This window comes from Emys orbicularis, chromosome 15 (assembly GCF_028017835.1).
Source record: "Emys orbicularis isolate rEmyOrb1 chromosome 15, rEmyOrb1.hap1, whole genome shotgun sequence".
NCBI classification, from domain to species: Eukaryota; Metazoa; Chordata; order Testudines; family Emydidae; genus Emys; species Emys orbicularis.
Window position 1 is genome coordinate 6161826 of NC_088697.1, and position 27526 is coordinate 6189351.

The following is a 27526-nucleotide window of genomic DNA, read 5'->3' on the forward strand; positions in this document are numbered from 1 at the left end:
GATCTCACTGCTCTTTTTCCTGAATATAATAAAATCAGTGAAGCGAGTTTGTCAGGTCTGAGACAAGAGTCGCTTGTGAATAACAGTGACCCCTTTGCCAATTGGCACCAATGAGTTTTTGTCACACATGCACTGAACTATACTGAGCTATACAGTCACACCCTAATATAATAGAAAGGGAAGGAGAAAAAACAGAGAAAGGAACAATAAGATACTAAAATGAAGTTGGAAGTCTCCATTTCTCTCAGTCTTTGGACTGATGGGCACAAAGAGCTGTAGCTACTGTTGAGGAACTAGGTGATTGGATAGCTGGCTCAACCATCCATACTAGTAGCTTTCTCACATACAGGGAGATTGGTCAAGATTGGAATTGATGTCATGACTTGACTCCCATATGTTTAAGGCTATGTCTACACTTCAAAGACTGGAAGCATTCTTCTGACAACTTAATATTGTCTACACTGGGGCCCAGATCACATGAACTACTTCTCTCAGTGGAGTGGATTTTTCACACCCCTGAGAGATGTGGCCATGTCAACATAGCTTTTCAGTGTAGACCAGCCTTTAGACGGCTCTTTGATTGAAAGGCAATGGACTTCAACCTTTTCCTTGATATTGATGATTGCAGCTTTCCTACCTGCTGGACACATCCTATGACAGATTTCATGCCTTTCCTTTGCAAATTAGAGAAGTGGGGAAGTTAGTGACCCTTACAGTGTAAGTGGATAAAAAGTTATACAACTTGTCTCCTCGAGTAGTTTCCTTTTTAATAGAAATTGACTTTGAAGCTAAGCGAAATAAGTTCTATTTGAAATACAGAAAATTAAAATCTAGACTGGGCCAATATTCTATTATTCACTCTCTCTCAAACACATTCTCCCACCCCAACCTTTCGAGTGAGGTTTTCTACCAGAACTCCTTACACTACAGGGGGTAAATTAAATCAAATTAATTTGTCAAGATTAGCCATCATTTCCTGTATGACTAACAAAACAAAAAACAAGACAACTATCAGTTTTCCAAAAGAGTTGATTATTACACAATTAGTCTCTTACTCTTTAACCAATAATTCCATTTTCATTGATAACAATAACATATTCAAAGATCAGAAATTTTTGTCATATATGTTAGTTTTCTTTTAATCCCCATTGCCAACAGAACCTTGGCTCAAGTTGTGGTTTGTCCCAAAGTAGGTCCCAACCACTTCTGTGAGTTCATATATCTCTAGTTCTTTTGCCATGTGTTTTGGTGGAAGGGGTTGTCACGGCGTGTGGGGGAGTCAGGGGCCCACACCCCCACTTCCTGCGATTCACCATGACTCTGAGCCAGACAGTAGAACAGAAGTTTTATTAGATGACAGGAACACAGTTCAAACCAGAGCTTGTAGGCATAAACAGGACCCCTTAATCAGGTCCTTCTGGGGGGTAGGGATCTTAGACCCCAGCCTTGGGGTTCCCTCTGGTTCCCCAGCCAGCCCAAATCTGAAAAACCCCTCCAGCAGCCTCACTCCCCTCCCACCATCTCCTCCTGCAGCCTTTTTCTAGTTTCCCGGGCAAAGGTGTCACCTGGCCCAACCCCCCTTCTGGCTCGGGTTAGAGCCTCAGGTATTGTCCCTCAAATAAAGTCACCCACTGCGATCCCATCTCCCAATGCAGACAGTCCCAGTAAAACTAGACGACATTCCCAGGTCAATCTACCCCACTCCCTACTGCATCACAGGGCTCTCCTATTTGGGAACGTTTGCAGCATGAGGAAAAACCCCTCTCTTTTCACACTTTTTAATCTTACAAAGTAAGGAGAGGTAGAGAAGTGATGTAAATGCATAAAACACAAGAGAACTGTCTGGTCTACACTAAAGACATTTATCAGTAGAACTATACTGCTCACGGGTGTGAAAAATCCATACAGCTGAGTAACGTAGTTACACAGCCCTAACTCCCTGTGTAGATAGCGCTACGTCAGCAGGAGAACGTCTCCTGCCAACGTAACCAACACCGCTTGTGGGGGCTGGACTAAAAGTCTGATGGGAGAGCTCTCTCTCATTGGCTTAGAGAGTCTGTAGTAGCAGCACTGCAGCTGTGCCAACATCAGCTTTATTGTGCAGCCCTAGCATCAGACACAAAACCATAGAATCAGGACTCAACACGCGTGGATCCGGAAGTCTGAAATTGGAGCCGGATACATTTGCTGCCTCATTGGTTACCATCATTTCTACAGCCTAAAAGTCCTTGCTAACCAATCAGGCAGCCAGTTTGGGATCCACAGGACAGGACTGTGCTACGAAGCACTCTCTCTTCGGATCCAAACAGTGAAGCATGATTGTTCTCAGTCCAAATCTGGAATCCTTTGGAACTGTAATCAGTGACACTGAACTAGGAAGTGGAGTTGTACAAAAAATTGTCCTTGGGTCATTGGTCACCATAGCTTCCTTTACTGGGTTGGAAACCAAGAACTGAGTGTACTCTTATAACCCCAAATCTTTGCCCTTTTTAGGGTAAATTTACACTTCTCTGAAGTAGAATCCTTTACAAAAACCACTCAAAATATCAGCAGTGTTAGTAAGCAATGGCTTCCCGAAACATGCCCAGCTTTTCTTTACTTTGGTGACACAGTTACAGGCAAAGGACTGGATACAGGGCTGGATCAGAAACTCTGTTAGTTACCAGAGCTAGAATTTCTATTTAAAAATAGCTATTTTTCTGCAGCTATTAGATTTCCAACACTGATTTCATTTTATACAAGTTTTTAGCACCTACAAATGATACATTAAACAAAAAACCCACTTCTATTTCCTCAACATCTGCATCATGAAGGGGAGCATTCCACATACCATAGGATTAGCTAGAAGAGATCTTCTGTAGGGCCTGGGTTATAAAAATGCGTCGGGAAGCAAATACATGGGCATTTTGCCAAGTTCAAAATCACTTACCGTGGAATTCCCTTTCCAGATCATCTTAGAAAATACTGATTTAAAGAATTGAACTACACTGTGATCATATGCACTTCCTTCAGTTAGTTGGGGTTCTGCTGTTGTTCACCATTTCTGAGTAGAGATTTTAAAGGGGGCAGGGATAGCTCAGTGGTTTGAGCATTGGCCTGCTAAACCCAGGGTTGTGAGTTCAATCCTTGAGGGGGCCACTTGAGGATCTGGGGCAAAAGTACTTGGTCCTGCGAGTGAAGGCAGGGGGCTGGACTCAATGACCTTTCAAGGTCCCTTCCAGTTCTAGGAGATGGAATATCTCCATAAATTAAATCACCACTTTTTTTTTGGTCCAGTAAATTGGAGTGTTCTCTAATGTTGAAAGAACTACACTTGAACTTTCTCCATGTCATCATGGAGGGATGGGGAAATAAAGGAAAGCTGAAGTGAGAAATGAGGACTTTAGCAAATGGTCATTTGTCTTAAATTCTCTAATAAATCTGAGCTACATCCTATCAAACTGAACTAATATCCAATTGGGCGACCAAACAGCCTTCAGGAAAGAGAGAAACCCACATCAGAGAGAGATAGAATACATGACAATGAAAGTGTCAAGTGAAATTCCAAAGTAGGTTACATCTGATTATTCAGAATCAGGACAAGAGATTCTATCACATTCTCCTCTGATCCATTCAAACCTGCTTCACTCAGCGCTGTCTCAATAGTCAGTTATGTTATTTACAAAATTTTTAGTATCCTAGCATCCCCATAATCGGGGACAAAACAGCCACCTTGTCAGAAGTGGCTTTACCAATAGATGAAACCTGGGATTTAAACTCCAAATGATCACACTGTGTTTGGGATCCATTTAAATTCCCCTTCCAGGTCTTTGACAGTTTCATCTCCAGTCATAGCGACTCTGATATAGGATTAAAGAAGTCAAAGCATCATCTCCAAACACAGACAGCTGAGAACTCTTCCTCACATGACACTTTGAGAAGTGGATGGATAGAATGTGACGAAGATAAACTCTGCAGCGCTCAGCCAAAAGGTAACAGTTCTGCAGTGATGGGGAAGGAGGGAATCTCTGAGTCTCCCCATCTCCTTCCAGTGTCACAGAGGCTGAAATGACTATTTTCCCCCTGCTTCTCTTCATTTAAATATAATATGAAAAGTTCCCAATATAACTGCTCTTCAGCAGAACCCAGAGTAATGTGAGAACAACTGGCAATGATACAATCTGTATCATTGGTGATTCTAACAATAACTTTGCAATAGGAGGAATGGTATAAATGTGATGCTCCCTGATTCCTGATAGGAAGGGCACACTCGAATTACTCATGCGACAATTGAGTTGATAGAAAGTACAAATGGGCCCACCTCAAAAGAGGGCGAACTACAAAAGGCATAAATGGGCCACTCATCTGGACAAGCTGAGGGAGAACGGTGCTGCAAACAGTTCAACCAGCTTTTAAAAGTTACTATGTGGGAATCAGGAAAAACATTGATTAAAGAAAAAAATTGATAGCCCTAGAGGTTTTTATGGTGTTCATCTCCCTTGCAGAGTCTCTGATGGCTAACATGGGCTGAATGCCAAGAGAAGGTCTTCTCACACTCATTGCATCCACAGGGCCTCTCCCTTGTGTGGATTCTCTGATGCCTAATAAGGCTTGATCTGTGAGTGAAATTTTTCCCACACTCACAGCATTGATAGGGGCTCTTCCCTGTGTGGATTCTCTGATGTGCAGAAAGGGCTGAGCTTCTAATGAAATTTGTCCCACACTCACTGCATTTATAGGGCCTCTCCCCTGTGTGGATTCTCCGATGTTTAGAAAGGTTGGAGTTGCTAGTGAAGTTTTTCCCACACTCACTGCATTCATAGGGCCTCTCCCCTGTGTGGATTCTCTGATGTACAGAAAGACCTGAGCTTCTAGTGAAACTTTCCCCACACTCACTGCATTGATAGGGCCTCTTCCCTGTATGGATTCTCTGATGATGAAAAAGGTTTGATCTGAGAGTGAATTTTTTCCCACACTCACTGCATTCATAGGGCCTCTCCCCTGTGTGGATTCTCCGATGTTTAGAAAGGTCGGAGTTGCTAGTGAAGTTTTTCCCACACTCACTGCATTCATAGGGCCTCTCCCCTGTGTGGATTCTCTGATGCACAGAAAGGGCTGAGCTTCTACTGAAACTTTCCCCACACTCACTGCATTTATAGGGCCTCTCCCCTGTGTGGATTCTCCGATGTTTACAAAGGTCGGAGTTGCTAGTGAATTTTTTCCCACACTCACTGCATTCATAGGGCCTCTCCCCTGTGTGGATTCTCTGATGCACAGAAAGGTCGGAGTTGCTAGTGAATTTTTTCCCACACTCACTGCATACATAGGGCCTCTCCACTGTGTGGATTCTCTGATGCTTTATAAGGGCTGAGTAGTCACGTAAGTTTTTCCCACACTCAGTGCATGCATTTTTTCTCTTTCCCCTGAGGATTTCCTGCTTTGTTGTGGTTTCCTTGAAGTCTTTCTGAGTTCCGAGACAGGAAATAGATTTACCCACTTTCACCCCTGCCTGGTTTCCTTGCTCTCTTTCTGGTCTGTGCTGAATCTCACAGGATTTTTCCTGCTCATGACTCCTGGACACATTCCTTTTTGATCTTTGCAATAATGCTCTGTGTTTATCCAGTTGCTCAATATTTTTCTGCTGAGAATTCTGCTCCTCTTTCTCACATGCCATTACATCACCTGCTGTGATAGAGACAGAAATCTGAAACAGGGATAGAAAGGGGAAAGCCAAAACAAAACAAGTGCTGGAGAGAGGTCAAATAAAAAAAATCAGGACCTGAACTCCCCCATACTGTTCCGCAAAATAGGAGAGAGGAGGGGATCAATTTGGCTTTCACATCCCATACAAATTCTCAGGGGGAGGGAGGAAGCTACTGCCTGGTGTCTGCTAGAATCTATGGGAAGCCATGAGCTATAGTTACCCTGAGGATATGACCCCTGCTGGCAACAATAATGAACTGAGAGAACTCCCAAGGGCTTTGTAGGGCATCCCAGATGTTTCCTTCAGGCACTTTCAGATTCTGAGTTGGTTTAATGTTTCCTCACCTGTGAAGGGAGCTCTCAGGGTCTGTCTTCCCTCTGAACCCTGCAGGTCTGGGACCCATGACTCTTCCCCTTGTTCCAGCTGGGAGATCACATCAGGTTGGGAAACTGGAAACCCTGCTCAGATGAAAGAAAACAAAGGAGTTTAGTTGATTGCATAAGATTTTGTCATAAAAAGCATTCTATTAATTTAACTTCAGTACTTAGTGTGACCTGGTGTGCCTTGGGGAGTCCTGACTGAAAATGCTAAGGTCAGGGCAGGCTAAAAAAGGGAGAGTGGAACACTGAAGTTAAACAGAGGTCAGAAGAGGGATTGAAGAGAAAATCCAGATGATGCAACTGCCCTTTATATTCCCTTTGCCATGTGGCCTGTACTTCCTGTGTCCCAAACACAAGCTTCACAGCACATGGCATGGAAAAGCCTTGGAGTTCTCAGTACACAAGCATACCCCTGCATGTCTTGCTGACTCAATAGGTGTATCCCCTTAGTTCTTTCCATGGGCTCATTGTACAGCTGATGACCCTGGATGGGCCAATGAACAGGCTAGGCAGTGCTGATGCCAATATGTCTGGGGGTGTCACCCAGAAACACTGCACAAGTCTAGAAATATAGATATACCCTACATATCCATAACTCACATTACAAAGGTGATACAAAGATAGAAACAAAATTATCATACTTGGAAAATCATAACATTTTCACTGACACCTTACATGGCATATCTAGCACGATTACAATGTAATCATATTGGTATTAATAATAAAAATAATAATATAAAGTGTCTCAATTCCATACAGTGTCACACTTAATAAACCAGTGAATTCCCAGGACCAGCTCCCCAGGTCCTTGAAGATGCCGAACACTCTGCTTATGAGGGATTGAAATACCCACATATCTGCTGGGAACACACACAGACACTGTGTCAGTCTGTACCTCTATGTTCACTCTTCTACAAAATTATGATAAATTTTGTACATACAGGTCTGTCGCATCTTAGGCGCATTTCACATGTGCGATTTCAGCTTTACACGGTCGGCAAAAACAAAAAAAGAAAAGAAAAAAATAACAATTTAAACACTGTTTCTGTAGTGTGGGCGATTCCACCCGCCATTACACTCAATGTAATTTTGACTATAGGCGATTTTCGCTTTAGGCGCTAACTGCGGAACGTAACCCCAGCGTAAGATGAGACAGACCTGTAGTATGTGTCAGGGCTGAATCCCCACTCTGTCACTCTGAGTGTAGAAAGTGGGGCCCTGCAAGGATTCTAAAAATTAATACTTGCCACTCCGGCTTCAATTAAACTCCTAATGTTACAGCTTTTCTCGGACCTTGGCTTGGTAAATGTAGACACCACACCACCCAAATGAATAAAAAACACCTTGGACCCAGAAAGGAGCACTTGGGAATTCCTCCCTGTAGAGTACCCTCAAGTCCTTTCACACACCCCCTCCGGGGAAGAGCTGAGAAAAAAAACCCACAAAGGAAATTAGCTGTGGCTACCAGCTAACCAAACAACATACACAAACCTCTTAGGACACCAAAAATCCAATCTTGTTCTTTAAAAAGGTAAATTTTATTAAAAACTAAAAGGAAAACAAACTTAGGGTATGTCTACACTACGAGAGTAGTTCGATTTTAGTTAAATCGAATATGTGGAATCGATATTACAAAGTCGAACGTGTGTGTCCACACTAAGGACAGTAATTCGACTTTGTCAGTCCACACTAACGGGGCAAGCGTCGACATTGGAAGCGGTGCACTGTGGGCAGCTATCCCACAGTTCCCGCAGTCCCCGCTGCCCATTGGAATTCTGGGTCGAGCCCCCAATGCCTTCTGGGGAAAAAAAATGTCTCGAGGGTGCTTTTGGGTAACTGTTGTCATCCAACCGTCACTCCCGCCCTCCCTCCCTGAAAGCGCCGGCGGGAAATCAGTTCGCGCACTTTTCTGGTCAGTGACAGCGCGGACGCCACAGCACTGCTGCGACCATCGCTGCAGTTGTGGCCGTTGTCAACGCTTCGCAGCTCATCATCGACCTTTCACTGAGGCAGATAGAGAGAAATCAGGCGAGGAGGCTACGGCAGCGGGGTGAGGACCTGAACTCCGAGAGTAGCACACGCCTGTCTGAAACCACGACACCCAGCGCCGAGGACATCACGGTTGCAATGGGGCATATTGATGTTGTTGAACGGCGATTCTGGGCCTGGGAAACAAGCACGGTCTGGTGGGACCGCATAGTGCTTCAGGTCTGGGATGAATCCCAGTGGCTGCGAAACTTTCGCATGCGGAAGGGGACTTTCCTCGAACTTTGTGAGTTGCTGTCCCCTGCCCTGAAGCACAATGACACCCGGATGCGAGCAGCCCTGACTGTCCAGAAGTGAGTGGCCATAGTCCTCTGGAAGCTTGCAACGCCGGACAGCTACCGGTCAGTCGCGAACCACTTTGGCGTGGGCAAATCTACCGTGGGGGTTGTTGTCATGCAAGTAGCCAAGGCAATCGTGAAGGTACTGCTGTCAAAGGTAGTGACCCTGGGAAACGCGCAGGCCATCATAGATGGCTTCGCCGCGATGGGATTCCCAAACTGCGGTGGGGCTATAGATGGGGCTCACATCCCTATCCTGGGACCGGACCACCAGGCCAGCCAGTACATCAACCGAAAGGGCTACTTTTCAATGGTGCTGCAAGCACTGGTGGACCATAGGGGACGTTTTACCAACATCAACGTCGGATGGCCGGGCAAGGTTCATGACGCTCGGGTTTTCAGGAACTCTGGTCTGTTTAGACGGCTGCAGGAAGGTATTTACTTCCCGGACCACAAGATAACTGTTGGGGATGTGGAGATGCCTACAGTGATCCTCGGGGACCCAGCCTACCCGCTAATGCCCTGGCTCATGAAGCCCTATACTGGCGCCCTGGACACAGAAAAAGAACTGTTCAACTACCGGCTGAGCAAGTGCAGAATGGTGGTGGAGTGTGCTTTTGGCCGTCTCAAGGGGAGATAGAGAAGCTTACTGACTGGCTGTGATCTCAGCGAAACCAACATCCCCATTGTTATAGCAGCTTGCTGTGTGCTCCACAATCTCTGTGAGAGCAAGGGGGAGACCTTTATGGCGGGGTGGGAGGTTGAGGCAAATAGCCTGGCCCAGCCAGACAGCCGGGAGATTAGAAGAGCCCAGCGGGATGCGCTGTGCATCCGAGAGGCTTTGAAAGCCAGTTTCCAGACTGAGCAGGGTCACCAGTGACTTTTAAGTTTGTGGACACAGAAGCTGAACTTGCCCCCGTTTCTTTACCCAGTTACCGTTGACCATCCTCTCCAGTTACATACCCCCTTCACCCCCTTCCCAAAAAATAAATTCAGTTCTGTTTTGTTAATGAACACCATTGTCTTTATTACTGTTTTCGCGGAAATGTTTTAAACCTGGGACGCAGACTGGGGGGGGGGGGGTTAGTGTTGTGATGCAAATGATGCTTCTAAACTCCAGGAATGACAGGCTCCGCAGTGGTGGACTGGTTGTTTCAACAGAGCCTGCCAGCCCTCCTGGGCAGGACAGCGTGTATGTGTCGGCTATGTGACTGTCTGTCAGGGGGAGGAGGGTTACAGCTCCCCTGCTGCGCGGCTCTGTGATCCAGGGTAAGGACCGCTGCATTAGATCTGTAACTGCCCTCCCCCGCCACAAAGTCACAGAGCAACAATCCCCCCCCCCCCCCCTCAGAACATGAAAACCACCTCCCAGACTGACCAGGGTAACTAGTCACTGCACTGTGTATGTGCCCCGCTGCTGAACCTGCCCCCGCCTCTGTACCCTGCTAAAGGTGACTGTCCTGTCCAATTACCAACCCCCTTCCCCCCCCTTCAGACAGACTCTCCTCCAAAAGAACAGGATGGAAACAGTAATGAACAGAAACATATTTTTTATTAACAACCACACATGGAACGGGGGGGTGAAACTTGGATGGGGTCTTGTGTGAGGCGGGTAGGAAAGGACTTTTCAAATTTTGGGGAATGAGAGCCTTCTAGTGCTAGAGCAGTCTGCAGGGGTGGAGTGAAAGTTTTCACGGACCCTGCCGCCCCTCCGTGTTTGGACTTTGGGTGAGGGGGGTATGGGACTTGGTGGCGGGGCAGGGCGGTTAGAGAGAGACTGCAGCGGGGCTCTCTCCTCCTGCCTCCGGTCCTGCAGAACATCCACAAGGCGGCGGAGCGTGTCCGTTTGCTCCCTCATTAGTCCAAGCAGCGTTTGAGTCGCCTGCTGGTCCTCCTGTCGCCACCTCTCCTCCCGTTCCATGTTTGCCCGGTGCATTTGTGACAAGTTCTCCCTCCACTGTGTCTGCTGGGCTCGGGAGCATCCCATTAGTTCAGAAAACATGTCTTCCCGTGTCCTCTTCTTCCTCCGCCTAATCTGCGCTAGCCTCTGGGAGTGTGAGGCCAGGCTGGGTTGGGAGACAGTCGCAAATGTGGCTGTGGGAATTGGAAAAAGGGAGTGAATTCCTGAGACAGATAAATGTAGTTGTGAACAAAGAACATAGTCTTTCTCTGTGAACAAGACCATGCACTGCACCTATCACATGCGCACTGAGGACAAGGTCGAATTTTCGGCCCTCGCCTACAGTGCCTGCGGTCTTGCAGTGGCGATCTGATAAGCGGGGCAGGACACCGGACTTTGTGTAGCTGGCAAACATGGTAAGCCGTAGACTTGTGGCTGCTTAAAACTTTAATAGTGGCACTGGCCTCCTTTCACGTTGAAAGCAATGCGAGTCTCTGCTGGCAGCAATCCTGCAAGCATGAACTCTGTCCCTGTCCCACCCCCTCGCGGCTGTAAACCGCGTGGCTGTAAACCGGCGGTTACAGTTCTGTAAAGGAACGGGCAAGCAATCCCAATACTAACTTTCCCCTACCTAATTCAAAGCAGGGCGTCATGAGCGACATCACCCTGCTGAGGATCTCGGAGTGCCAGAGGGAAAGGATGCTTCGAGAAAACATGCAGAAACCACGGCCGTATGCCGCCATGCTCTGCAGGGCAATGATACCGGAGTACCTGATTGTGTCGTGGCGCGGAAACGTGTCCTACCACGGAGGGCCCAATAAGATCGCCCTACCCAGGAACCTGATGATCAGGCTGGAGAAGTACCTCCATGAGACCTACGAAGAGTTCTCCCATGAGGATTTCGCGTCTATCCCCGGCCATATTGACCGGATTTTGGCGTAGGCGCACTGGGACTAAAGAGTGGAGCGTCTTGGGCAGCAAAGTCATGAATAACCGGACATTGTTAATTTTTTTTTAAATAGTTGGGACTAAATAGTGAAGCGCCTAAGGCAGAGAAATCATGAGAAACCCTTTGTTAATATTGTAAATATTCCAGTTTTGTTGCACATAAATGTTTACATGTTTAGAGCACTTACTGCTTGATCCTTCCCCTGAATCTGTGTCTGGGATAACGGCTGGGGACGGTTGATAGGGGATCTCTGTAAGGGTGATGAAGATATCCTGGCTGTCGGGGAAATCAGCGTTGTAAGCGCTGTCGACTGCCTCGTCCTCCTCATCTCCTTCCTCATCTTCCCCGTCCGCTAACATGTCCGAGGAACCGGCCGCGGACAATATCCCATCCTCAGAGTCCACGGTCAGTGGTGGGGTAGTGGTGGCGGCCGCACCTAGGATGGAATGCAGTGCCTCGTACAAACGGGATGTGTGGGGCTGGGATCCGGAGCGTCCGTTTGCCTCTTGTTTTTTGGTAGCCTTGTCTCAGCTCCTTGATTTTGACGCGGCACTGCGTTGCATCCCGGCTGTATCCTCTCTCTGCCATGGCTTTAGAGATCTTCTCATAGATCTTTGCATTCCGTCTTTTGGAGCGCAGCTCGGAAAGCACGGACTCATCTCCCCACACAGCGATCAGATCCAAGACTTCCCGATCAGTCCATGCTGGGGCCCTCTTTCTATTCTGGGATTGCACGGCCATCTCTGCTGGAGAGCTCTGCATCGTTGCCAGTGCTGCTGAGCTCGCCACGATGTCCAAACAGGAAATGCGATTCAAACTGCCCAGACAGGAAAAGGAATTCAAATTTTCCTGGGGTGTGGCTGGTCAGAGCATCCGAGCTCGGACTGCTGTCCAGAGCGTCAACAGAGTGGTGCACTGTGGGATAGCTCCCGGAGCTATTAGCGTCGATTTCCATCCACACCTAGCCTAATTCGATATGGCCATGTCGAATTTAGCGCTACTCCCCTCGTTGGGGAGGAGTACAGAAATCGAATTAAAGAGAGCTCTATGTCGAACTAAATAGCTTCGTGGTGTGGACGGGTGCAGGGTTAAGTCGATGTAACGGCGCTAAATTCGACATAAACGCCTAGTGTAGACCAGACCTCAGACTTTTTGCTAGATCTTAAAAGAAACAATTAATTTTTGTAAGCAACCAAAATAGCTTTCTTTAGGATTCAGCTTAAAGGTTACAAGCAAACTAAAGCATCTGAGATTGCACAGAGGAGATCCAAAAGCCAAAATAAAAAATAAACCTGATTGTGTCTAACTAAACATTCCCTATCCAAATAATTTCTTCTAGGTATGGAAGATGAATTTTCATACCTGCTTCAAGCCTTACACAGCATGGCTACTCCGTGTCTCCTTCTCCGGAGAACAGACAAAGGGAAAGTTTATTTCCCATTTTAAAAAGTTCTAGCCTTTCCATTGGCTCTTTTGGTCAGGTGTCCACTCCTTTTCTTTTACCTGTGGGCTTGTTAACCCTTTACAGGTAAAGCAAGCAGAGAACAGACACCAACAGGGATTTTATAGCAAACTGGCTGGCTGGGTGTTTATAAAAGGGAGATCCCTCCCCTCCCCTCCCCTTCATTTATCACAGTATGGCTTGTGAGGTATCATTTGAAAAAACAATCTACTGAATAAAGAACAGGAGTACTTGTGGCACCTTAGAGACTAACAAATTTATTAGAGCATAAGCTTTCGTGGGCTACAACCCACTTCTTCGGATGCATATAAAGTGAAACATATATTGAGGAGATATATATATATATATACACACACATACAGAGAGCATGAACAGGTGGGAGTTGTCTTACCAACTCTGAGAGGCCAATTAAGTAAGAGAAAAAAAAACTTTTGAAGTGATAAGTGATTTTTTTTTTTTTAAGAGAAAAAAAACTTAACTAAGAAAAAAAAACTTATCACTTATCACTTCAAAAGTTTTTTTTCCTCTTACTTAATTGGCCTCTCAGAGTTGGTAAGACAACTCCCACCTGTTCATGCTCTCTGTATGTGTGTGTATATATATATATATATCTCCTCAATATATGTTTCACTCTATATGCATCCGAAGAAGTGGGTTGTAGCCCACGAAAGCTTATGCTCTAATAAATTTGTTAGTCTCTAAGGTGCCACAAGTACTCCTGTTCTTTTTGCGGATACAGACTAACACGGCTGCTACTCTGAAACCAATCTACTGAATATCCTCCTGTTAAAATGTGTAGCAACATTGTATGTAAAGTTATGAGATTTTACGGTATGATATTACTGAAAAAGTTGCAACCCTAACCCTAAGTTCCTCAGAGACAGCAAGGCAAACAGCTGGTCAAATAGCCATTCTCCAGCAGGGGGAAGGTGTGAAGAAGACATTTACAGTCCATCACAGGGACCATTTGAAGCTCATATCTATGACAGCCTGTCACCATGACTCAGCTGAGAACTGAAGTTGTTTCTAGTACAAAGGACTGAGTTATAAAAAGAGATGAGGAAAATGCTTAAGACTCTCTCTCCCCTTTCCCCCTGCTCATGCCAACTCCTCAAGAACTGAACTTGGGCGGCAGGGGCGGGATAGGGGGGAGTCCTGGCTGAAAGGAAAGCCAGCCTGTCTCAGCACATGGTGAGAGAAACGTTTTAAATCTGTTTTAGCTTGTTAAGTTAAACATTAGTTTGTGTTTTATCTTGCATTTCTTTTGTAAACAATTCTGACTTTTATGCCTCATTATTTGTAGTCACTTAATCTTTTTTTTTCAGTAGTTAATAATTTTGTTTTATTGTTTTATCTAACCAGTGTGTTGGAAACTCCATTTGGGATAACAAGGCTGGTGCATGTCATTTTCCACTGATGAAATAACAGACTTCATATGAGATTGCATTGTTCAGTAGTGTTCTGGACAGTGCAAGATGCACATTTCTGGTGGAAAGTCTGGGACCAGAGAATTTTCTGCGGTTCTCCTGTGGTGAACTGTAATTCGTGAGTCACTGACTAGCAGCACTCAATATTGTGTAGCTGGGAGCGAGTTACATGCTGGAGACTGTGTGTTAACTGCCCAGGAGTGGCTGCTCTCACAGTAAAGCAATGTAAAAGGAACCCCAGCCTGGGGAACTGAGGGGACACAGCTGTTCAATACTCCAGATTGTACTGTGGTTAATGTCACAGACACTCAATTTCAAAGAGGCTCCTAAAACACCAAGAAACTAAATCCACGTCCCAGAAATCGAAGTCTCCAGAGAGCTGGCAAGTCTCCCTGGCACTGCTTCTTGCTGACAGACAGGTCCAGAGACAAAGAGTCCTGGGGAAGCTGGGAACAGTAAGCTTGGGCTGGTGGGGTTCAGTGGAGAAAGGGAACAGGAAGGGTAGGGATATTACTGAATGCAGGATCTCAGCAGTACTAAATGTCAGGATAGCACATATTGCAGCCCATTGGAAAACATAATCCCAAATATACATATCAAATGATGGGGTCTAAATTAGTTGTTTCCATTGATTTATATAAGGGCAATAAGATATTCTCTGTATTATTGTCTATCCCTTTTTAAGTAATTCCTAACATCCTGTTTGCTTTTTTGAATTCCGCTGCACACTGCGTGGATGTCTTCAGAGAACTATCCACAATGACTCCAAGATCTTTTTCCTGATTTGTTGTAGCTAAATTTGCCCCCATCATATTGTATGTATAGTTGGGGTTATTTTTTCCAATGTGCATTACTTTACATTTATCCACATTAAATTTCAGTTGCCATTTTGTTGCCCATTCACTTAGTTTTGTGAGATCTTTTTGAAGTTCTTCACAGTCTGCTTTGGTCTTAACCAGCTTAAGCAGCTTAGTATCATCTGCAAATTTTGCCACCTCACTGTTTACCCCTTTCTCCAGATCATTTATGAATAAGTTGAATAGGATTGGTCCAAGGACTGACCCTTGGGGAACACCACTAGTTACTCCTTCCATTCTGAAAATTTACCATTTATTCCTACCCTTTGTTCCCTGTCTTTTAACTAGTTCTCAATCCATGAAAAGATCTTCCCTCTTATCTCATGATAACTTAATTTATGTAAGAGCCTTTGGTGAGGGACCTTGTCAAAGGCTTTCTGGAAATCTAAGTACACTATGTCCACTGGATCCCCCTTGTCCACATGTTTGTTGACACCTTCAAAGAACTCTAATAGATTAGTAAGACACGATTTCCCTTTACAGAAACCATGTTGACTTTTGCCCAACAATTTTTGTTCTTCTATGTGCCGGACAATTTTATTCTTTACTTTTGTTTCAACTAATTTGCGTGGTACAGACGTTAGACTTACCAGTCTGTAATTGCCAGGATCGCTTCCAGAGCCCTTTTTAAATATTGGTGTTACATTAGCTAACTTCCAGTCACTGGGTACAGAAGCTGATTTAAAGGACAGATTACAAACCTTAACTGATAGTTCCCCAATTTCACATTTGAGTTCCTTCAGAACTCTTGGGTATATGCCATCTGGTTCCGGTGACTTGTTACAGTTAAGTTTATCAATTAGTTTCAAAACCTCCTCTAGTGACACTTCAATCTGTGCCAATTCCTCAGATTTGTCACCCACAAAAGGTTTGCGAATCTCCCTAACATCCTGTCATAACTATAAAGGGAAGGATAACAGCCCTCCTATGTACCATACTATAATCCCTCCTGGCCAGAGACACCAAAATCCTTTTACCTGTAAAGGGTTAAGAAGCTCAGGTAACCTGACTGACATCTGACCCAAAGGACCAATAAGGGGACAAGATACTTTAAAATCTTGTGGGGGGGGGGGGAAGGCTTTTGTTTGTGCTCTTTGTTTTGGTGGTTGTTCGCTCTTGGGACTAAGAGGGACCAGACCTCAATCCATGCTCTCCAAATCTTTCTGAACAAGTCTCTCATATTTCAAACTTGTAAGTACAGCCAGGCAAGGCGTGTTAGTTTTATCTCTGTTTTCTCAACTTGTAAATGTACCTTTTGCTAGGGTGTTTACCTCTGTTTGCTGTAACTTTGAACCTAAGGCTAGAGGGGGGTCCTATGGGCTCTTTAAGTTTGATTACCGTGTAAAGTTATTTTCCATCCTGATTTTACAGAGATGATTTTTACCTTTTTCTTTAATTAAAAGCCTTCTTTTTAAGAACCTGATTGATTTTCCCTGTTTTTTAGATCCAAGGGGGTTGGATCTTGATCCACCAGGAGTTGGTGGGAGAAAGGAGGGGGGATGGTTAATTTCTCCTTGTTTTAAGATCCAAGGGGTTTGGATCTGTATTCACCAGGGAATTGGTGAAGAGTCTCTCAAGGCTACCCAGGGAAGGGAATTAGCACATTGGGAGTGGTGGCAGCGGACCAGATCTAAGCTGGTAGTTAAGCTTAGAAGTTTTCATGCAGGCCCCCACATCTGTACCCTAAAGTTCAGAGTGGGGAAGGAGCCTTGAGACATCCTCAGCCATGAAGACTGAAGCAAAGAATGCATTTAGTTTCTCCGTAATGACTATCGTCTTTAAGGGCTCCTTTTGTATCTCGATCGTCCAGGGGCCCCACTGGTTGTTTAGCAGGCTTCCTGCTTTTGATGTACTTAAACATTTTGTTATTACCTTTTGAGTTTTTGGCTAGCTGTTCTTCAAACTCCGTTTTGGCTTTTCTTATTACATTTTTACACTTAATTTGGCAGTGCTTATGCTCCCCTCTATATACCTCACTAGGATTTGACTTTCACTTTTTAAAAGATGCCTTTTTATCTCTCACTGCTTCTTTTACATGGTTGTTAAGCCACAGTGGCTCTTTTTTAGTTCATCCTCCTCAATAGCGCAGGGGCTGTCTATCCAGAGGTGGGAGAAATCTACAGTGTCCCGGATAGCCTCATCAACATACTTCTCTGCCTCCCTTAGCGTCTCCAGTTCCACCACCCTGGCCTCCAAAGCCTCCACGCGGTCTCTGAGGGCCAGGAGCTCCTTGCACCGAATGCACACATACGCCACCCGCCCACAGGGCAGGTAATCATACATGCTACACTGAGTGCAATAAACAGGATAGCCCCCACTCTGCTGCTGGGCTTCTGTCTGCATTCTCTCTTACAGCTACCTAGGTTAAGAATAGGGGTTTTGTTTAAATCAAGAAGTTTGTATTATAGCTTAAATGTTTTAAAGAATGGCAAGAGTACCTCGCCCCCTTCCCACTCCCCTTCCAAACTCCCTAACGAAACTCCCTGTTCGCAAAGCTCCCTGGTCGCTTGCTCACTGCTTTACAAAGCACTCCCCTATCACATACCCCCCCAACCCTAGCCCCTGCTGTGAGCCACTCAGGGTAGGGGGCTGGGAGCACCCCCACGACCCCAGCCCACACCCCCAGCCCTGACTCCTGCACCTCCTCACACCCCATGCCCTGACTCCTGAACCCCACCCACATCCTCACCCCCACCCTGAACACCAAATGGGAGCTCCTGCACCCCCTCCCACATTGACATCTGCACCTCTCGCACCAAATGGGAGCTGCCCCAGGTAAGCACTCCACACCCCAACCCTGAGCCCCCTCCTGCATCCTAAAACCTGGCCAGACCCTGCACCCCAATCTCCAGCCTGCTCCTGCACCCTCCCTCCCAGACACTGCATCCTCAGCCATGACTCCTTAACCCCTCTCACACATCCCAGTCCCCTGCCCTCCCTGATTCCTGCAACCCCCCATACCTCCTGCCCCCACACCCGCAGCCCCCTAACTCCTGCACCCCTCACACACCTCCAGCTCTGACTACCTCACACCCCCCCAGCCCTTACTCCTTCACCCCTCTCAAACACACCCCAGTTCCCTGCCCTCCCTGATTCCTGCAAACGCCCATAACCCCTTCCCCCACAAACACCCCCAGCCCCCTTCCCCTCACACCCCCCCAGCCCTGACTCCTGCCCACCCTGACTCTTGCCCCCCCACATCCCCACCTGCATCGCTCACATGAAACAGGAGCTGCTCCAGGTAAGCGCTCCACACCCCAACCTCCTGCCCCAGCCCTGAGCCCCCTCCCACACCCTAACTCCTGGCCACTCCCTGCACCCCAACATTTTTTACATTTTTTTTATAAAGGGCTCTTATCCAAAGCGCTTTACAGTAGTTAGCTAACGGTACAAACAATATTTGGAAAGATCCTTAAGTGGTGCACCGAGACCCTCAGCGATTTTCAAGTGGTCTGTGGAAAAATCAGTTAAACTACAAGAACAATCAAGGTACCTCACTTAATTTTCATTTACTTCCTATTACTTACAGGAGGAGGATGAAGAAAAAAAAATGAAAAATCAGGGTGGGGGGGAGATAAGAGAGAATGTTCTTTTTCTTGCCTGGGTCCCAAGGAGGGGCCCCAAAAATGAAGCTGAGCACAGGGCCCCACTAACATTAAATCTGCCACTGAGCTTCCTTCTCTGGATACCCCCAGCCAGCATTCAAGGACGCACGGAGCGTCTGTGTGATACGTAAGCCTGGACCAGCAGCTCTGACTCCAGCAGCCTGCTCGTTACACCCCAAGCACATTCAGGTTTGGGTGGAGAAGGCTCAGGGTTTGAGAGGTCAGGGGTAGGAAGCTTCTGTTGATTATGCCGCACCTAACGCTCAGTTTTACTTGAACGAACAGGAGATATTTGACACTGCGCGATACTGCTCCTGTGCTCTGTTCCCAAAGTGTTCTGCAGTGGGGGAGGGTCTCTGGTAGTATGTGTCACTGGCATATTGGGGTGATGCTGAAACAGGACAGAGTAGAAGTGGCATTGTGGGGCTGGCGTGAACCTTAACTCTTCATTTCCCCTTCCAAGAACCGAGGGGACAGTAACCCTTACCCAGCGAGGTCACATTCTCATAGTTCTCCTGCATGACATCCCAGTAGAGGGCTCTCTGAGTGGGGTCCAGCAGAGCCCATTCTTCCCTGGTGAAATACACAGCCACCTCCTCGAAGGTCACCGGCCCCTGAAATAGCAAGAGTCCAACACTCAGTACCTGCTGCTCCACTCACAGCCCCACTATTTATGGGGGAGAGGAGCCCATCAAATGGAAGCTCTGGGTGGATCGCAGTCAACGAAGTCCCACCCCCACTCTGCTCAGAGCATCCAGGAAACACCAGAGTGAGGGGACGAAGAGCGAGCTCCTTGTCTCTCCTAGCAGATCCATCACACACCTAATAGCCACAGACTGATACAGGAGATGGAGCCCCAAGCAGGGTCCAGGGAGAGCTCCCTGGTAGGAAGCCCAACACCCTCCCCATTCTCAAGATCTGGATATGAAGGGAGGGGAATCTCCCCTAAGCCTGACTGGTGGGTGCCCCTTTCATATCTCACAGCAGCCACTGGTTAGTCAGATCAGCCTTCAGCACTACGAGTCTGGTCAGTTTTCCTAGCTCCATGTAGCTGGGTTATTTTCTGTTCAACAAATTAGGTCATTTCCACCACCGAACCTCATGGGTCTGTTCCTAGAATCTAAGCCACTTATTAAACAACTCCCAACAGGTTTGCCACACGCTGTCCTCCTCCATTTCTCCACCCTGTGCATTTCCTGCCCCGCTCCAACCTCCAAACCAGACTGTGCAACCTTCCCATCTCCGGTGTATTTGCTGCCCCTCTCCCTCCTGCAAGAACCCACCAGCAACCCCCTAATACCTACCTGAACTGGCTCCTCTGCAGCCATTTCTCTCCCCTGTCCAATGAGAGGACGGGATGAACTGGAGCGAAACACAGACATTATTCTGCAGCCTGGCAGGATAAGAAGGACAGTTGTGGAGGTTTCAGAACAGGCTTTAATTAATTTCACAACATGATTCCCCCAGGCCCTTTCCCTGCAGACAGACACCCTAGAGTCTGCCATGCTGAGAAAGGCTTGATCTCTTTATACAGTGTAGACCTGGCCCCTCCAGCAAGGCTAAGCCCACAGAGACATTCTCCCTCCCCCTATCCCATAACAAAGTCTCTGAACACAATGCCCAGCGGAGGGCAACAAAAATGATTAGGGGTCTCGAGCACATGACTTATGAGGAGAGGCTGAGGGAACTGGGATTGTTTAGTCTCTAGAAGAGAAGAATGAGGGGGGATTTGATAGCTGCTTTCAACTACCTGAAGGGGGGTTCCAAAGAGGATGGAGCTCAGCTGTTCTCAGTGGTGGCAGATGACAGAACAAGGAGCAAAGGTCTCAAGTTGCAGTGGGGGAGGTCTAGGCTGGATATTAGGAAACACTATTTCACTAGGAGGATGGTGAAGCACAGGAATGCGTTACCTAGGGAGGTGGTGGAATCTCCTTCCTTGGAGGTTTTTAAGGCCTGGCTTGACAAATCCCTGGCTGGGATGATTTAGTTGGGAATTGGTCCTGCTTTGAGCAGGGGGTTGGACTAGATGACCTCCTGAGGTCCCTTCCAATCCTGATATTCTATGATTCTAATGCTAGAAAAAAGCAGAACCAAAGGAGTCACTGTAGGGGATTCTCTCAGACACTGACCCCACGGCAGCCACACCCCAGCAGGAGGGATATGGAGCCAGGAACTGGATTTTCCTGTCTGATTCTCATCTTCTCCACAGGAAAGTGACTCTATCCAGGGTGCAGTAATACATCTTTCTGGGCAGATAAGAGATCTGGAAATCTCTCTCAAAACTCTTCTCTCCCATGGCCCCTTTCAGTCTCTCTTTCTCCCCTTCTCTCTCTTTTTCCCTGTCCTCTCTCCCTGCCTGTCTGGTAGGAAAGTCCCATTCCTGGGTAGTTCTCTCACCCATGGCTGGATTTGCTCCTGAAATTGCTAATGGGACAAGAAATGAGGGGGGTCTGTTTGTGTAGAGTCATTTTAAGGCCAGACCCCCAGATTTTCCCTTCATTTCTTTCAGTTACCTGGAATCTCTGGCTCAGAATTTAGTATTAACAGGGGCAAGGGCTGCCCTAAGGGGCTAGTACCAGCTGGAGAAAGTCATCACCTGGGCCAGGCAGAGAAGAAGCTTTAATTAAGGTCACTTCACAGCACAGAACCCCCACTGGGGGAGCAGCAGCAGCTGCTAAGCCTAGTCTCCCAGATCACAATGGAGGCTGCAGCGTCTGACCCAGGAAGCTGAACCTCAATATCCTGGGCAGAGAGGAACAGAGTGTTTGCGCAGCTTCCCTCCTTTAGCTCTCTGGGGAGAGAAGCTAATGAGAGCCCCTCCTCACAGGGAGAATTGCGCATCTCATTTGCCCCACTGTCCATCCGGAGTCACTCCTTGTCTTTCCATACAGTGACTCTGGATTAACATTGGTCTCAATGAAACCAGATTTCAGAAAAAATGAGTCCAGAATACTGTGGAAGAGATCATTGTTTGGCAGTGCTAACCTCCTTCCCACCTTCCTCACCCCCCAGATCGAGAACAAGGACTGGGGGCACACATTTTCCAAACGGAACTGAAAGTTCCTGCAGTTTTCAAAAGAGGAGAAAAGCAAAATCTGTGATTTCACACTAACAGTGTTTGGTAAGTGGATAGAAAATTATCACAGTGACGGGGCATGTGACTGGGGAATGCCGGGCAGTGCTTGGAGCCAGGACTCTGGCACAAGTTGATCAGAGAGAAGGATCATGGTTAGTAGCAGTTCCCAGAGCCCACAACCAGGGGCCCCAGATACCCCTCAAAGCCTCACCAGCCAGGGAATCCCCACCAGACCATGACTGCCAGGTTGGGAATCCCAACGGGTTCCCCCCACCAAGAGTCCCCAACAGCCAGGGACACCCCCCCCAGGAGACCCCCCCACTGGGAACTCAGTCCCTCACTGCCTGCCTAGGACACCCCCCTGCTCTCCAGCAGGATCTGCCGTGCCATTTGTCTGGGACCCCCTGACCTAGTGCCAGAGCTCCGCCCCACCCCCCAGCTCTGTGCACTGGGCATGGCAACGATCCCAGGAGCCTGCGGGGGAAACCCAGACACAGCCCCTGGCACAGCACCAGGCTCCCTCTAACCCCCCTGCCCTGCCTCCCCAAGAGACACCACTGCTGCTGTTCTGAAGCCAACAGGCCCCCCAGCAATACCCACCTCCAGGGCCCATAGCCTCAGGGCTGGACACATCAGAACCACCCCCCAAAACCCCAAACCTCCAGAACCCACCAACCTGACTAGGGTACCCCCTGCCCAGTCACCCAGAGGCCTCCCCCTACCACAATGCCCCTTCAGCTCCAGCTGAAATCTCCCCACACAGACACCCCTTGCCCCCAGAGCAACAGTGTTACCTCACAGGGTCTGAGAAGTGGATAGAAAGTTATCACCGCCCCCTGCTGGCCAGTCACACAGGCAGAGGGAGCCCTGGGGGATGCCTCTTGAACAGGAGAATGGAAAGCCTGGAGGGCAAGAAAGGTAAGAAATGTCCATGGCCTGTCACTAGCAAATAATGGCCACCATGGATCCACCCCAGAGGTGGCTACATCTTAGCACTGTGGGAATCAACCCCTCACAGAGACCATTTGTCATGCGGTTTGGGATACTTCTGGACCCACGCTGCACTCAGAGTGATCTCCTCATCCCGTGCCAGCTGGAGAAAAGAAAAGGGTCCAGCCAACTCTCCTGTTACCAGGTGGGGGCCACTGATCCCCAAACAGGGGGAGGCCTCTGGCTTTGATGTGTATTAAAGATTTGGTTGATCTCTTTCATCGGCAAACATTTTAACAGAGATAAAGGAGGGAACAAATGACTCAAAGGAGAGGGGAAAGATGATCACTGGGAAATTTAACCCCGTGCAACCTCGAAGATGGAGAAGGACTCAGGGCAACAGGTTCCCTCCAAGGAAGGAGAAGTTGCTGGGATTGAGAAACGTGGGGAACAGCCCCAAACATGAAAGGATTTTTAATTGACATTTGATAATAACGTAGAAATGAAAGAGAAAAGCTGGAAATCTGAGATATTTTGGATCCATTTTTGCAAATAATAGAGAGGAAAGTGGAAAAATCAGAGGGATTTTATATCAGTTTATATCAGATATGAGGTAAAATCTGAGTGTTTCACATCAATATTTGTTAAATGAATAGAGAGGAAATGGGCAACAGTTGCAAACATTTTATATCCATGTTCAAGAAGCTGAGAAAAGGTGTAAATCTGAGATTTTCTTTGTATTTTATAATTAGAGAGACAGGCGAAAATCTCTGGGCATATTCAATTAGAAATAAACAACTAGAGAGAAGTGGGGCAAATGTTTAGGATATTTTATATCAATCTTTGAGATTAGCAGAGAAAACGTGTCACAAACTATGCAACTGAAAGTGGAAAATCAGAATTATGGAGAGAACAGGAGGAAGTCGGGGAAGAGGAGAGAGCTGATCATTGGAGGGGAAAAGGGGGAATCTCCCCGGATTTTATAGCCACGTGTGAGATACTGAGAGAGAAAAGGGGAAGAACTAGAGAGAATTTGTATCGGGGGTGAGAGGCAAGTGGCACAAACAGGAACAGGATCCAATTAACTCCTCTCCCCCCGCCCGCCACTTCTCCCCCGGGGATTTCCTGGCTGCACAGAGACAGTTTAACACCCCCCACCCCCGACACCCCCATCCCCCACCGGGGACCCCCGCCGGGCCCCAGTCTCTGCCCCCCAATCCCAGCGGGGCCGGGGGCAGATCCTGCTGCAGCTCCACTGGGGCTGAGGCAGCTCCGAGGCTTCTCCCAGGTTTCCCCGGGGCAGAGAGTCACTTTCCTGCCCAGCCCCAGCGCTCCCCTCCGGGGTCTCTCACTCACCGGGGGGCTCCGGCCCGGGGGTTGGTGCGGGCAGAGCCCGGGGCTGCCCAGGGGGCGGGTCACAGCTGGAAAAAGACACCCCGGCAGGGCACGGAGGGGTTAATGACGGGCTCCCCCCGCACAGACCCCGGGGAGCAGCAGCTGCTCGTCCCGGGTCACACGGAGGAGGCAGCAGCAGCTTTGGTCTCCTGCCCCCACGGGGACTCGCAAGGAGTATGCGCAGTAACAGCTGCTGAAACCCTCCCTTATCTGAGCTAAAGAGGGCGGAAGCCTCCGGGGCAGGCTGGGAGATGTAGTTCCTGCCCCTCCCGGGAGCGGAAGTGACGTTAGGCAGGGGGGAGTGACGAGCGGGGCTGTTGGATGCTCTGCTGGAGCCGGAGAAGAGTTTTGTATCTTCTGGCTCTGGGCATGCGCAGATCGGGGACAAGTCCTGCATGCGCAGAGGTAGCGCTCACCCGCTGCTGCTCCATGGCCTGGGGCCGCCCCGCTGCGGAGCTGCAGCCTCCAGGTACCGGAGCGAGCCCCGGGGCCGGGCGATGACTCTGCCCCAGCGGCAGCTTCTGTCCCAGCAGGAGCCCAACGCCCCCGGGCCTGGCCAGGCTCTGCCCTGGGGCACCACGAGGGCTCCCGGGGGGAGGGGACCAGCCCCTACTGGAGTCCCTGCGTGGGGCCGGGCGGGGGCTGCCGGGCGGGGGGGGAGACCTGGGAAAGGGGCGGATGGAAAATGTCTGTGCAGCCCGGACATGGCCGGGGCGGGGGGGAAAAGAGGAGGTGACCCCCCGAGGAGCAGGGAGAGAAAGGGGGGGCTGAGATCCCCTCGGATTTACCGCTGCCCCCTCCCGTGGGGACCCCCAATCCTCTCCAGCCCTGCCCCCTTTCTCTCTAGAGAGCAACGAGCAACATTCAGGGTGACCCCCCCCTTTCCCTCCAATCCCTGAGAAGTTCCCTGTTCCCCTCCCCCGATTGTGCCTCTTTTTCTCTCCACTTCACCAATGGCCAGTTCAAATCTCAGGTTTGGGGTGTTCCCCCCCATTTTTACCTGCAGTGATTTGTCCTTGTTTAGGTGGGAAATGGTTCCCCTGAGGGATTTCTGAAATGGGAAGAGGGTTAATGGGCAGAGGCTGGGAGAGCCCTGAGACAGGGATACCTCTGGGCTGGGCTGGGGGGCCACTCTCTGCTGGCAACAGGGCATGGAAATGCCCAGGAAGGGAAGGGAGGAGCAAGCGCCCCCCCTGGAGATGGCCCAGCCCCAGATTTCTCAGTCCCAGCTGCTTCCCCTCCTCCACCCTGCCCAACCCAGCAGCAGTGCCAAGGCACCGCCTGCTAGTCACATTTCCAGACCCCACAGTCAGCCCCTCCCCACATCAAGTGACCTTCTGACTCCAGCCCCACTCCTTTCCCCTGTGAAAGCAACATCACCCAGGGCTCCCTGCTGGCCATGTGAATGTGAGGCAAGAAGAATTCATCATGTTCTGTTGTTGATTGAATATCGCTGTATAATCCCCTCAAATTTCCCCTCTTTTCTCTTGAACTGTTGAATGGTGACATAAAATCTCCTCAGATGTTGGTAATTCTCCTTACATTGGCAAATATTTAGTTTGTGCCCCATTTTCTCCTCAGTTCTGAAATACTGATATCAAATTCTTGAAAATCTTCCCACTTTTCTCCCCAGGTGGCTGACTGAGATCAGGGCTCTTATCGTATTGAGCATGGCTCAGGCCTTGCCTGAGATCAAGTCCCCCAGTGTGCCAGGCACTGCACAACCCCTGACCGAGTTTGGAGCACTAGTTGTGCCAGGAACTGCACAGACCCCTACAGAGAGCAGGGACCTTGTTGTGCCGGGTGCTACAGTGACCCTGACTGAGCTCCGGGCCCTTGTTGTGCCAGGCCCTGCATCAACACAAAGTGAAATCAGCCTTCCATTGTGCCAGGTGCTGCAGAGATGGCGAACAAAATCAGGGACCTTGTTGTTCCTGCAGCTGCAGAGACCCCAAGTGAGATTTGGGCCCTATTCTGCAAGAGACCTCGACTGAGATATGTGTCCCTGTTGGGCCTGGCACTGCACTGACCCCGACCCAGATCATGCCCCACCACTGTAGTGGGCGCTGCACTGACCCTGTCAGAGATCCTGCCCCCACATTTTGCCAGATGCAGTAGGGACTCCAAACAAAATCCGGGATCCTGTAGTTGCAGAGACCCCGACTGAGGTCAGGCCCCCTGTTGTGCAGGGCTCTGCACAGACACTGACCAAGATCAGGGTCCCCATTGTGACAGGTGGTGAACAGACAGCAAGGGTATCTCTACCCTGCCATGAAGAACCCACAGCTGGCCCATGCCAGCTGATTCAGGCTCACAAGGCTCAGGCAAAGGGGCTGTTTAATTGCAGTGTAGACATCTGGGCTCGGGCTGGAGCTAGGTTGAAGGACCCTGCGAGGTTGGACGGTGCCAGACCTTGGGCTGCAGCCCAAGCCGGAACATCGGCACCACAATTAAACAGCCCTGCAGCCTGAGCCGTGTGAACTCAAGTCAGTGGACACGGACCAGCCACCGGTGTCTAACTGCAGTGTAGACATGCCCACAGTGACAGCGAGTCCTTGCCACAAAAAGCTCAAAGGCTAAATAGGCAAATGGTGGGGGGCTACTCTCCATTTTACAGATGGGGAAACTGAAGCTCAAAGAGCTGAAGTAATTTGCTCAAGTTTGCATGGAGAATTTGGGGCAAAACTGGGAACTGAACCAAGAATTTTTGAATTCTTGCCTCTCCCCTTAACCGCAAGCCCAGCTTGTGTGTGTACAGCATTGTTTTGGTCTGAGTGTTTGCATTGCATTGGCTTCCAAGGGAGGTTGTGGAATTTCCTTCATTCAAGGTTTTTAAGACCAGGTTAGAGATGCACCAGTCTGGGAATGTCTAGGGATACTTGGTCCTGCCTCATCACAGGAGGCTTAAGTAGACGACCTCTCAAGATCCCTTCCATGCCTACATTGAAATAATTCCCTTTTGTGCTGTGTCCTGTTCTATGCTGAGCTTTTTGCATGGTGCCATTTGGAACTCTGATGCACCATGTTGTGTAGCATGGTTTTATGGTGAATTTTTTTGCCTCAGCTTGTTAGGTGCCTACGCTGTGTTGGTTTGAGTTGAGCTATTTTCCATTGTGTACTTTTGTCCTAGGATGTGTTAGTTTGCATTGTTTTGCTTTGTTTTCCCTTGTATTGTCATTTTATGCTGTGGAGTGTAGGTTGTGTGTTTTTTTTGTTTTTTCCTGAATTGCCTGACATTATGTTGTGGTGGGTTTTATTCTGTATGTTGTGTTTTTATATGTATATATTGCATAGCATCATAGACATGTAGCGCTAGATAGGACCTCAAGATGTCATCAAGTCCAGCTCTCTCTGCCAAGGCAGGACCAAGTATATGTAGAAAATGTGTGACAGAGGTTTGTCCTTCCTGTTCTTAAAAACTTCCAGTGAAAGAGACTCCACAGCCACCCTTGTAAGACTATTCCACAGATTAACTACCTTAGCTCTGGTGACACCCACACAGATTTTAGTGGTGAGGAGCTCTGGAGAGAGAGGAGAC

General features: G+C 48.4%; 1 protein-coding gene across 1 annotated transcript; it reads right to left on the minus strand.

Annotated features, from left to right (window-relative positions):
• Nucleotides 1-4450: 4450 nt before the first annotated feature.
• LOC135889516 (zinc finger protein 501-like) lies at nucleotides 4451-22524 on the minus strand. The gene is made up of 6 exons (XM_065417382.1): nucleotides 22458-22524; nucleotides 19892-19980; nucleotides 19075-19201; nucleotides 6028-6141; nucleotides 5142-5664; nucleotides 4451-5057 (listed from the first exon to the last, which is right to left on the minus strand). Exons 2-6 carry the CDS (start codon nucleotides 19967-19969, stop codon nucleotides 4451-4453), a joined length of 1449 nt encoding a protein of 482 aa, XP_065273454.1. The 5' UTR covers nucleotides 19970-19980; nucleotides 22458-22524.
• Between the last annotated feature and the right edge of the window lie 5002 nt (nucleotides 22525-27526).